We start from the raw sequence: 12,225 nt of genomic DNA, 5'->3' as shown, positions 1-12,225 counted from the left end.
AACCTGTGGCTTTGGAGGTGCTTTGAAACTGTCATCTGTGTGCACTTGACCAAAGGCTACAGACTTTCTAATTTACTAATTACAGCAATCATTAGTCAACCCTGCTTTTGGACAATGGTTAGAACTTGTGCTACTCTAAGACTCTCCTCACCCAGTCTGCTCCATGTTTCTACAGTTTTGAGAAAAAGAGTGAGCCCCCCAGATCAGTTACTTTCCTTGTTTTATGTCAGAATCGGAATCGAGCATAGTTCTGACGAGCAAGAGAATCTGAAATAAGAGGTCCACAGAAATACTCTTTCCCTACTGTTGGAGAGACTGAATGAGCTCTCTTGGGCCTAGACAACCCAACTAGACAGTTGGTTGCACACATTTGGTTGCAATTTGATCATTGACACTGAGGTGAGCATCACTTTGCTGCACTCCACATGCACTGGAGCAAGCCTGGTGCTCAGTGCAGATCCCACCTGCAATAAAGCAACTAATCTAAAATTTACTGGGACAGGGAACACACCACAGAGGTTCTGTGCTCTGCTAGGGGAGACCATACTGCCAGTCTCCTTGTCACATTCTCCCCTGTAAGCGCAGAATCTCGCCTTAGGACAGAGGAATGGGTTTGCCTTTTCTTTTGTTCTTGCTCTCCAAGAGGGGAGACAGTAATGACATCTGTATCCTGCATACTGGCAGGTACAGCTAAAATGCAGACTGAGGCTGTTTCTGAGCTCTCTGAGCTGTCTGATGAGCTGGAGGAGCAGAATTTCTGCTCCAGCTGCCAATTAGGCAGGTAACATATCCCTGAGAAAGGTGGTATGTAAGAACTAATTATTTTTGTATGTTGCTGCCTGAATAACTTGAGTTTGCCAGGTGCCAAATGCCCCTGGAAATCTGTGGGAACTGAAAGGTTCATCTTGTTCCTGACTTTTATGGAGTCAGACCCTAGAAAACTTCAAGCTTTTAGAACAAAGGCTCCTTATCTGCCAGCACTGAGAGTGAATCATACCCATGAGAAACATGAGGTATTAAAAAAGGACTCCAAGCGCTGGTTCTGTGAGAGCAGGATGCGTGTTCCCCTGAAAGCCCGTCCCAGAGGTGAATCAATGCCACTGTACCTTGCACCACTTCCTCACATTGCTGTTCCTCTGCTTTTCTGCGTGAGTCACTGAGTTGTGATCTCTGGTTTTCGTGCTTCTACAATCTTGTGCAATGTTGTCAAGGCTGTTATGCAGTTAAGATTTATCTGTTGCGTTAAATAAAATCATCTGTATTTTGGATAGATAAGTGACCTAAATACCAGCATGTCTGGTCTAACACAGTGAGTTTGTAGAAAGTGGTGGCCTGGGGACAGCTTGGTTGAAACCTGGCTCTAGTGTGGTAGCCAGTCATTTGTTAGTTTTTAATTGTTTTCCTTTTTTTCTCTTAGTTGTCTAACTGTGAGTGATAAAGAAAGAGAAGACACTGTCATTGTACACATGAACTGATGTGGTTTTACTGCATTTGGCCACATACTTAAAAGAAATATGCTGGTACAGAGCAGCCACAGGTCTTATCTCTGCTGCCACTCCTTTCACAAAAGAATGATCTTTACATCAACAGTTTCCACCCTTGGCTTGATAACATTGCAGTCCTCCCTTTTGCTCTTGGTCCGAATGCAGAGATTAAAAACACTCAGTTGATGCAAACAGTGGGTTGATACAACACACAGAATGGGGTGTAGATGTGCTTCACACAACAGAGAGCAGAATTGAAGGGGAAAATGTTGCTTGGAGGCAAGACGCCTCTTTAATTGATTATGGCAAGGAAAATCAAATACCATATTTGTTTTTTTCCTGGAGTATATAGAAAATGATCATAACTAACATCTGTTCATGTTAAGCAAATACTTGTCAAGACTTAAACTTCTGTTTGCATACAACTCTGAGTAGTGCATCTTAAAGTCATACATATTCATATAGAATGAAGAATGCATAATGTCTGCATAAAAAGATAAGCTGTATGACTATATATGAAGACAACAACTACAATTCTCACAGCACTGTCATTGGTTAATTTTAAAATATTCAAGCATTATTTAAAAAACAGTAAGCTGAACTTAAAACTACACTACAAAAAATTGTATAACTGAACCAATAATGACTTGTTTTCCTCAATATTAATCAATTGTAAAGTTTCCCATGTTGTTGTTTTTTTTTTTTACTAACACTTTTTGTTAATTCATTGTTATTTTAACCTCCAGTAACACGATCAGACTTCTTCTGCCTCTGGGCAATTGAGTTACGCTCTGATCTCGAGTTCTAAGGGAAATGTTCAATTTTATTTTTTTCCACAGTTGAATAAACAGTACCATGTATTCTATCTCTTGTGTTAGAATAGTGTTGTCTTCACATAAGACTCAAATAATGGTATTAGTCATTCATTTCCTTGTACACATACACCCTATTGCGTGTTGACAGGTTTATAAGGATGCAGTGGCAGCCGTGGGTGCTGGGAAGCTCCTAGACGACAGCCTTTGAATCCTTGCAGTCCTGAGCAATGGTGCCTGAGTTAGTCTGTTTATTGTCTGCCTTCTCTCCCAGATGCTTGACTTGTCTGAAAGATTAATACATTAACAAGAGTGGTAAGGTCCAGGGTTGCACATCTTTAAGACATGTTTATTACCAGATGGCACATGAGATTCAAAGGTCACTGTGGAAGGTAACATTTTAAAGTGAAACAACAATATTTATGTTCAAATACTATGCTGATGAGATCATATGGAAAAATGTTTCTGATTAAATTAGTTTATAAATAGCCACAATATATCTACTGAAAATTCCAAACGCCACTTTTAGTCTTACTTCTTTTATTCTATTACTTCCTAATTTATTTAGTAACACGACACTACTTTCTTTACATAAACAGACTAGCAGCTGGGAAAAAAAATCTTTACTGGATGGACAATCCCACTTTCTTAATTAATTGAAAATCCAGTGTGAAACCCTGCTCTATTGTCTACTACTTAAAGTTAATATTCCATATCAGAGTTTTTTAGAACCTGAAAGAAATTTAAACTTTTAAATTCTCTGAGGTAAAATTCAGCTCACAGTCATAATGACTTATTGGCAGATAGTTATGCTTATTTACGGGCAATATCATGTGCTACAACACATTTGACAAAAATCATGTTATGCTACTTACACAGAATCCATACAATGGAAAGAAAATCCTTTTCTTTAGCATTTCCACAGGACTGACTGTCTCATAGCTCATTAGTAAACATTATCAGTAACACTAAACCTGAAATCGTGTTTATCCTCTCAAATTGTCACAAACTGTATGTAAATTCCAGAGGAAATAGTTTTGCATAGGTTTAAAAGGGCAACTAAGCTCTTAATTAGCATTTCTTATCTACCATGCCACACAGGCATTAAAATGCAGAGGATTTAAATGGTACTTACTTTTCATGTGATCCGTTCTCAACTTTCATAGCTCCTTCCACTGGATCCAGTCCTTGTTCTGAAAACTGTTTCAAGGCACTTAACGCTGCCTAAAGAAAAAATGAGTTGTCAAAAAAACCCACTGGCACAATTATATTAGCACCAAATAAAGGAAGGTGTGTGTTCTAGATTCAATTAATTTCTTGTATATTGAAGCCGTTTAGTCTATAGAGCTGAGGGAGTGGGTGCACAACAGCTCCGTGATAAACAGCTGTGCTTGTGCATGGATTGAGGATATCTCCTTCCTGGGCACATGAGTGACTTGACTCCCATTTGTGTCAATGCAAGCTTCACCATTATATGAAGAACAGGATATACTTTTAGGATTCTTGGCTTTCTGGCTGCAAAGTCTCTCCAGCTTCCCCACCTGCTTTCTGAGAGCCCACACCTCCCAGAGATCCTGTGGACAAACTTTTGAGTCGCACATGGTTGCAGAAGGTGTGACAAGTGGGAAGAGGGTCAGCAGGACACTACCAGCACTCCAAATTCAGATCTGGAACAATGCTACAGCCTGATGTCTTTCACACAGGTAGTGAAATGTGATAATCAGGGGGAGCCAATATGGGATGATTAGAGAGAATCAGGAATAGAAGAACAGTCCATTTTTATCTATCTTATCTTTTATTAAGATAAGATATTAATAATATCTTATATTAATATAAGATACTATCTTGATATAATAAGATATTAATAATCTTTTATTGTCTTATCTTTATTTTATCTTTTTATCTATCTATTTTCCTGTGCATTCTTCACTGACCAACTTCTGCCTCATCTACTATGAGCCCCCCTTCTTCTCTTCCCTCTATCTGCTTTGGTAAAATGAAATTAATTTTTGTAATTGATTCAGAAAAGGTTGATTATGAAACTCTATGACATCACAAGGCTGACTTTGAAAGTAGAGCCAGCACAATAAAACAGCTGAGGTCAGTTCTGTTGAGAAGGTGAAATGTAAAGCAGAACCGCAAAATGGATTTTGCTTTTTATTCACTTCCTCCTGAGATGTATTCAGAAGTAATCACAGGGGAAAGAAAAGGTGACTTTTCACAGACAATGTGCCCTAAGCTAACACCTCAAGCAGGTGCTTGTTAAACTGCTGTTCACAGTGAAGCAACAATTACTGCTGTCTTATTTGATGGGACTGAAAGAATCCATGTCTCTATCATCCTTTCCCTCAGAGAGCAGGGGCCCTGCCTGGAACAGGAGCTGCCATTGTAATGAAGAACTAGATTTGCCTTTGTACTAATTCTTTGCCTGGATTGTCTCAATGACTCCTTCACTTGAAAGGTATGTTTATACAACTTAAATATTATTAGACAATGTGTATTTTGGTGAGATGAATAACAGCACAAAAATTGCCAGGCTGCCCCAAAGTAGAAGACCACATGTCCCATATTTGTCTATAGCAATGACTAGCTGCTAAAACCTCAGAAGGCTGTACAGGGTACTCCCACCCATAATGCATGAAAGTAGAATCTTTCTAGTCTGAAATGTTATGGTTTGTGCCCTGACAAAAAGAGCGATGAACATTTTATAAAGTCTCTTGGTAAACCTCAGATTATAACTGTTACCTACAATCCACTTTACCCTGTGCTCTGAGCTCCCTGTATGAGATCCCATCTCTGGATCTTTTGCTTTTATCACTCACTGAGTTCCCCTGAGAGAATTTTCTCTTTCCTCATTTCTTCTGTTTTTCTTAATGTTTTGATATATTTCCATTCTTCATAATAGTTCTTTCTCTACCACCCCATAGTGTCCTTTCACAAGTTTCACATGTGCATTCTCTATTTCTATAAGATCTAACCACCATCTGTCTTTGCATCCTTGATCTTGACTGCACAGCAAAATCACTGCTCATCACAAATAATTCCCACAGTGGCAAATGAGGGTTTTCAACTATTCTCCCCTTAACTTTTCTGTTCCAGCAACCCATCACATTTCTTCATCACAGTTTCTCTCTTCTCCTCCTCTCCCTGAGGTCCTTTACATCACAATGCAAGCACGACTCATCATGTGAGGAAGGGGAGTGATTTGGGCTCTTATGCTTCCTTGTCCTTTAACTTGTCATGGGTTAGCATGAGAAGAGAGAGAAAGAATCCAATGGGTAGGGACTGGCACCCAAGAATCTCCTGTCTTCTCACATCCATTTTTTCCTCATGCACATTAGCAAAACTATCAGAATCTCCTTCCTTCTTATGTATGGTAAACCAAAGCCCATTACCAGGTAGCACTGCAAGGAGAGAAGGAAGCTGAGACATCCGCTCCTCCCACACAGTTAACCTGCTACCTCATATGTTTCTCAACCCACCTTGTTTACTTTTTCATACCCACTCTTAGCTTCCTGGTCTGATGTGTGAACAGCAAACTTATTGTGGAAGAACTTTGTGTTCAGTTATTTGTTTGTACAGTGACTTAGACAAAAAGGCCCTGGTCACAGTTTGTAAGTAGAGCCAAGTAAAGTTTCATTCAAGATTAAATCACAGATTGATCATATGATCTGCAGAACAGTCTGGTCTCAATTAGGGGTAACTGAAATCCCAAAATCATCAAGAGATTAATTAGACCAACGCAAACATCCAAATTCTAGAATTTCTGAGTAGCTGTTACTTACTACTGTTTTACTCAGAGAACTGACTATTTGCGAGGCATCCCACATAAATTACAGAATTACAGAGCTGCTTTCAGGGTTGTTTTCCAGGAAAACTGATTTGGAACTTCCTGGATGAATATTAGCCACTAGTTTAATAGAATCAGATGAAGAGAGCCCTTCTCCTGTTCTAATAGCAAGGGAAGAAGTCCCACAATATAAAATAATGAACACTTTGCCTATAAGCATAGATCATTGCGTGTCAATGGGAACACAGAAGCATATGGGTGTCAATAAAGTAAATATGGAACAATTAGAGAAAACACATAAAATGAAAATATGATTCAAGGTGTTCAATAATAAACATGTTTAACACCAACACAAATTCCAAATCCTAATGCTTATAACGTGGTGCAGTCTCATTTTGCTGTCTCATCTGTCTTTAAGCCATGCCTTTCCCAAACTGAAATATGACATAAAAGATAAAATCTCAGACCTATTGCACTTGTGAAAGCAAATATCAGAGGGAGCAATCGCCAGGGAAGCAGTCCTGTGCCTGTATCCTTGATCTTCCAGCTACAGGTGTCAGGGTTTTTGTGGGTGCTGTTGAAGCCTGCATTTTTCCAGCTCCTAAATGCTCTCCCACCCAGGACTCCAGCAGACCCCAGGGCTAGGCTTTTCTTCCCCAGGTTCTCCCAACCTCCTACACCTCACAGTCCCTCTCCAATTTCCAGTTTTCCCTAATGTGTTCCATCCAGGCTCATAGGAGGTCTAATTTATTTTTCATGGAATCATGTCTAACGCTCCATAACTCACCTGTGGGAGAAGCCTAATTACTTATACCCCAACATTTTCAACAAGATTTGAGTTTTGAGTAAGTTTATTTCCTTTTTAAAAGGTCCATTCATGGGATATGGCTGAAGGAGAGTAGAGGAATGGTAGAAAGAGCCTCGCAGTGTACTAAGAACTCCCCCTTTCCTTTCTCCCATAGCCTGCTTATATCTGGAAAGATCAGCAAGCTAAGAGAAGCAGGTGAGTAAACAATACTTTGAATCTTAATGGATGTCTTTAATGTTTCTTCTCTCCCCATCATGCCCCTAGACAGACATGAAGATGCTGGATTCAGGAAGGAAGCTGGTAGCTTAGAGGCTGTGACCTGAATAGTCAGCAGAGCAACACAGAGCTCAAGTAATCTGCAGTGAAGAAGAGTTACAAGCAGACACCAAGCTAATTTAATCCATGATTCAATTCTATTAGTCCCAATAGATTTACACTGCTTGTCTTAAATATAACTTATGAATGGCAGATAACTTAGGTTAAATGAAAAGGAAGGAAAAGAATGGAACATTTGACAGCGAATCTGGTGAACAATTTCCTCTTTTAAAGGCTCAACACTTCCTTCCATTGATATTTTTCTTACAATAGAGCATCTGCACAGATACAGAGAAATTCTTCTCTCCCCCAGAAGATTTTACAACTGTTTTGTGAGTGAAGCCCCATAGGTTACAGAACAGATGTCCTTACACATTTCTTGTATCACTTGTTTTTTGTGTAGCTACAACAGTGCCAAAAATACAATGCCAACAGGATGCACCGCACTGCTAGCTGTTTGTCTTGGCTGCCATTTCCATTAGTATGTGTGTGTATCAGGACAGGGATGGATGTTTCCAGTCATTTTTTAGCTTTCTTCAAGTCAATTGGCAATTAGTAAATAGCACTGAAACTTGCAAATATTCTTCCTGTTTCTCACTCTGGGGGTTAAGTGTCTTATAATGACAATCTAGTAACATTAGATCATTTTCAAGCAAAAACCACAGACAGGCACTCCACTAGCCCATATGCATTTAACAGCACATCCTCACGATAAAATTTTAACATTTGTTTCAACACAGTATGTGGTTTGTGTTTTTCCTCTTAAATTTATATTACATTTCAGCTTATTCCGTGAAACTGAAAATTGTAAAAGTTTGTTGTCTCTGTGGCCCTTCCAGTTGACTTTACCAAGGAGGTCTGAGACAATCCCAATAAACACACTGCTTCATACTGTTAGTTCACTGGCATTATTGCTCCTAACATCAATTTTCTAAGTATATAAAAAAAACACATTCAGCTTGGACTTAATCAGTGTTTTCCAAAGACATAAAATTATAGGCAGAAACTGCAAGACTGACTTGTCAGGGTCTAGAGAAGGTCACGAAGAACAAGATTTTACTGTCTTTAGTAGCTGGGTCTTAGTTCAGGACTGAGTTTGCTGAGTCAAATGATTCATTGTGGTCATGTTTCTTGTAGTCACATGCCATATGCATCAACAAGTCTCTGTTGCTCAAGTTTAGGCTTGAGAACATGTTTGCATACCAGGTTACCATCACAGACTTCAGTCCTGGATTTCAGTTTCAAGCCAAAAACCCAAACAGCAGAGCATGAGCAAAACTGGCACTATTTACAAACAGATCAATATTTATTTGTTTTCTAGATCAAAAGAAAAAATGTCCACCTAATCAGTGAGTTTCTTTCCCTCACCCTGACTACTGAGCCTCAAAAGGCAATGTCAGCTGTGCAATAAATTGCAACAAAACTGTTTGTGTCAGTAATGGGATGCACTTCATGAGTTTTTAATATATGGATTTTAATTTCACATTTAAAGGCTATTGAAAAAAACCCAACAATATTACAGCTATAGAGGTGAGTTTGAAGGCTCAGTGCCCCAAAACTGAGTAACCATTTAAATCTGTATGTATTCAAATTACTGTTCTTGGCGATTGCTTTTGCTTTCTCTAGTTGAAGAAATTTTTGACTAAGCTTCCACCTGCCTTTAACTTGCCCACACTCAATACTTCATGCAGAGAGAAATGCACAAAGAGAAGATACATTTGTTTGTGTAGACTTACATATATGCACACAGAGTAGTTAAAATTTGACTCCTTAACATACTTATTTAAATCTTTCGGATTTGTCAGGTTGGCTACATACAAGCTAAACAAAAACTAGGTATTGCAAACAAATCCCTTTTTCTCACAGCTTCTGCTGTTAATGAATTTACTATATTGCAAGCAATAACTCCTGCTAGGAGTTTTCATCTCTTTCCTTTCAATGTGCTGTTCTCTCCAGTTGATTAGATTTCATGTGAACCAATGTTAAAATCTGTTTGAATATTAAGTTCAGAAAGGCTTTTCACAGCACACAGTGTAAACCTTAATTAAATGACTTTAAGCTCTTTCCTCATATTGTTTATGATATGCATGAAGAACACAGGGTTATAATCTGATTAAGTCATGTAGTTTACATGGAAATAGCATTTTCCAAACTGATTAATCTCTGCACAAAGGCATAGTCACCTGATAGGCACTACACTTGAGGCTACTGATTGCACCTGTCAAGAGAAGGAGCTTGGAGGATAGGAGGAGTCCACTATTTTCAAACAAAGAATATGATTCATAGATGTAGCTTAGAACAAGTCCCAAGTAGTAATTAATGCTGCCCCCAGGCAACTCATGCAGCCAGAATTTAAATGACACACAATCCATGTACAGCCTGACCTTGCCAGCTTTCTGGGGGTAATCCTAAAGTAAGGATTAACTGTTCTTGAACAATTTTTCCAATATATTTAACAGAGCTTCTATCAACAACAGCATGCATGCCACCTTCTTCCACCTAGTTTTACTGGAAAGATGTATTCATTCCTCCACGCCTCTTAATATGCTGAGAAGTGTGTGGAGTGAAAGACACTATTCAACATGGAACTTTATTTCCATAGGTTTTGATCTTCAACCTCAATTCTACTTCATCTATTAAAGTAAAGAGACTGCTTTAACAGTAGAGACAGTCACTTGGGCATGGCTTATTTTCCATGTGAACCACCACACTAGAAATTTGTCTGCCATTCTTGGGACCATGAAATAATTCCAGGAGTAAGGAATAGTGAAGCATTCTCTTAAAGCCCAAGAAAGAGCTGCATTATCATCTGGGGTGAGACAGTTCTATTGTTCTAATGGTGATACAAAGCTTCCCAGTCACAAAGAAAGAAAAGCATACCAAAAAGCACCTATTTAAAAATTAGTAAAAGATATGCTTTCGTATGAAGAGGATTTAATAAATGATACTTGAAGTCAAACACATCTAAGTTGACAGAATATAAAGCATTAATCCAGCATGGAGAGGTTAGTCTAGTTGCCAAGTTTAGGTTGTGTCCTTACTTGCAGGTAGGAAAAAGAGAGGAAGGGATTGCTAAAGGATCTATATGGGACTCGGACTATCCGGGACTGCATCTTCTCAGACTCCTTCCACACACATATTCCCAGTTGAAAGGGGAAATATACTCAAGTGCTACCAAGACTTTTACCTTCATGACAATTTATGCAGAAAACCAGTAAACTGATGCTTCTTCATGAGCATCTCAAAAGAGCTTTCAGGTTCAGTATCTACTGAGCTGTGTCTACATCCTCTAATGGTGAAGTGAGGTATGAAAGTTTGGCCTCAGTACCAACAGTTAAAATTATGTTAAAACATAAACAGTTAAATTTGTTAAAATAAAAACAGTTAAAAAATGTTAAATAGTTAAAACAGAATTAAGAATTAAGTGAATCTGTAGCAGATATTTTCAGTGTCTCTCCAGTGTACTTGCTATAGATTTTGTCTAGAATTCTGGAATTTCTTTTAAAGTAAATTTATTTCTAAATTGAAGACTTCAAATTTTCCTGTCAGTTGCTGCAATTCTAAGAACAAATACAGAAAGAATCACACATCATCACAGATTACTTATGAACATAGAAGAAAATACTTTGAAATTAAATTTCCAAGTGTCTACACTACATATACACAACAGAATTTCACTAGACAGCAATTAATCTTAAATTAATCTTGCTTCTAATTTTATATCCTTAGACAAAAACTACTTAAACACTAACTTTCAGAAGGAGGTAGACATTTTAATAATATAGTGGCTCTCAGTAATTAGAGACTTCCAAACTAGAGTATTTAGATGGCCAATTATTGTATTGGTAGGTAGAGGCTTAAATTACGCAACTAAGACCACACTCAAGCATGATTGAAGAGCTGCAGACAAAAGTTATAGGAGATTTTAAGAAAGACAGCTTCAAATGTAAAACTGAAAACAGCAGAATGCATATCCTCAGGCAAAATCCTGCACCAACATTGAAAAAAGGCCATGAATCACTCTCTCATCACTGATGGCTGGAAAATATCCTTGTCAGCTGCGTTCTCAGGATGATTTGGTTTGTTGGTTTGTTTGTTTGTTTGTTTATTCACAGGCATTTCTCCACATGACTGCAATAGATTTGCAATTCTGCAGCCATTAACCCTGCATCTATTGCAGAAGGTTTTGACCTCTTGATTTTAAAACAGTGGACTGAGATTCTCGACTGTGTAAGAATTTACAGTGACTTCTAAAATATGCTGTGTTGGACTATCCTCTTCTTTTATCAGACCTCCACAGTTCCATCCTGCTTTTGACATCACTGCCACTGCCTTCACTACACAGGTATCAATACATAAATGGCCGTGGTATTCCCCATGAGGGAATGGGCCCTGACCCATAGTAACATAGACATAGCTAGAACACTCTCAACAAAATTAATGAACTGTAAGCATTTATTCTGTTATTTAAGTGGTTTTCTTAGGTAATTTCTCATACAGAGTAGTCAAAAAAAAAATCTTATAAGATTTTTATGAATTCCCAAATATCCACACCAAAATCAGTGTACAACAAGGTTCAAGCTATCAAGTATTACTCAATATTTGCATCAACATGGTTACTTCTTCATTTAGTAAACTGAATTTGTCAAACACGCTCACTAGTGTTTGGGTACTTTTTGGCTCTCCTTGCAAATATTCTCTTCTTCATGAGAAAAGTGTCACTAAGGAATAGAGGTAGTTTAATTAATGCTGTTTTAAAAGAGAATGAAACCAAAGCGAGACAACATAAGCACAGAAAGGGCTGGCCCAAGATCAGGCAATAAAAGTAAGACTCAGTTTTACTAGTTTACATGCATTTTGGCATAGGCCAAGATAGAAAGAGAAGATTCTGAATAAAGGTATTTAATGATAGAAAATGTTAAAAGTCTGAGCTACAGTCATTTAATTCAAATGCCTCATTCCTACCACTATCACTCATCAAGCTATCATCTTCCCAACAATGCAAAATATTTTCTA

At 38.2% G+C, this 12,225-nt stretch overlaps 1 protein-coding gene across 23 annotated transcripts in view; it reads right to left on the bottom strand.

Moving 5' to 3' along the window:
- Nucleotides 1–1,458: 1,458 nt before the first annotated feature.
- The window catches only part of STAU2 (staufen double-stranded RNA binding protein 2), a 172,129-nt gene continuing 161,362 nt past the window's right edge, over nucleotides 1,459–12,225 (bottom strand). For all 23 annotated transcript variants that reach the window (XM_086884642.1, XM_086884733.1, XM_086884763.1 and 20 more), the window contains 2 exons: nucleotides 3,432–3,520; nucleotides 1,459–2,583 (listed from right to left, as the gene is read on the bottom strand). In XM_086884642.1, coding sequence (XP_086740768.1) covers nucleotides 3,450–3,520 — 71 coding nt within the window. In that variant the 3' untranslated portion in view covers nucleotides 1,459–2,583; nucleotides 3,432–3,449. The remainder of the gene's footprint in view (nucleotides 2,584–3,431; nucleotides 3,521–12,225) is intronic.

The sequence above is a fragment of the Cyanistes caeruleus genome, chromosome 1 (genome assembly GCF_971803275.1).
Source record: "Cyanistes caeruleus chromosome 1, bCyaCae1.hap1.1, whole genome shotgun sequence".
Taxonomy (NCBI): domain Eukaryota; kingdom Metazoa; phylum Chordata; class Aves; order Passeriformes; family Paridae; genus Cyanistes; species Cyanistes caeruleus.
Note: the sequence above shows the minus strand (reverse complement) of the source record. Positions and strands in the feature narration are given on the sequence as shown.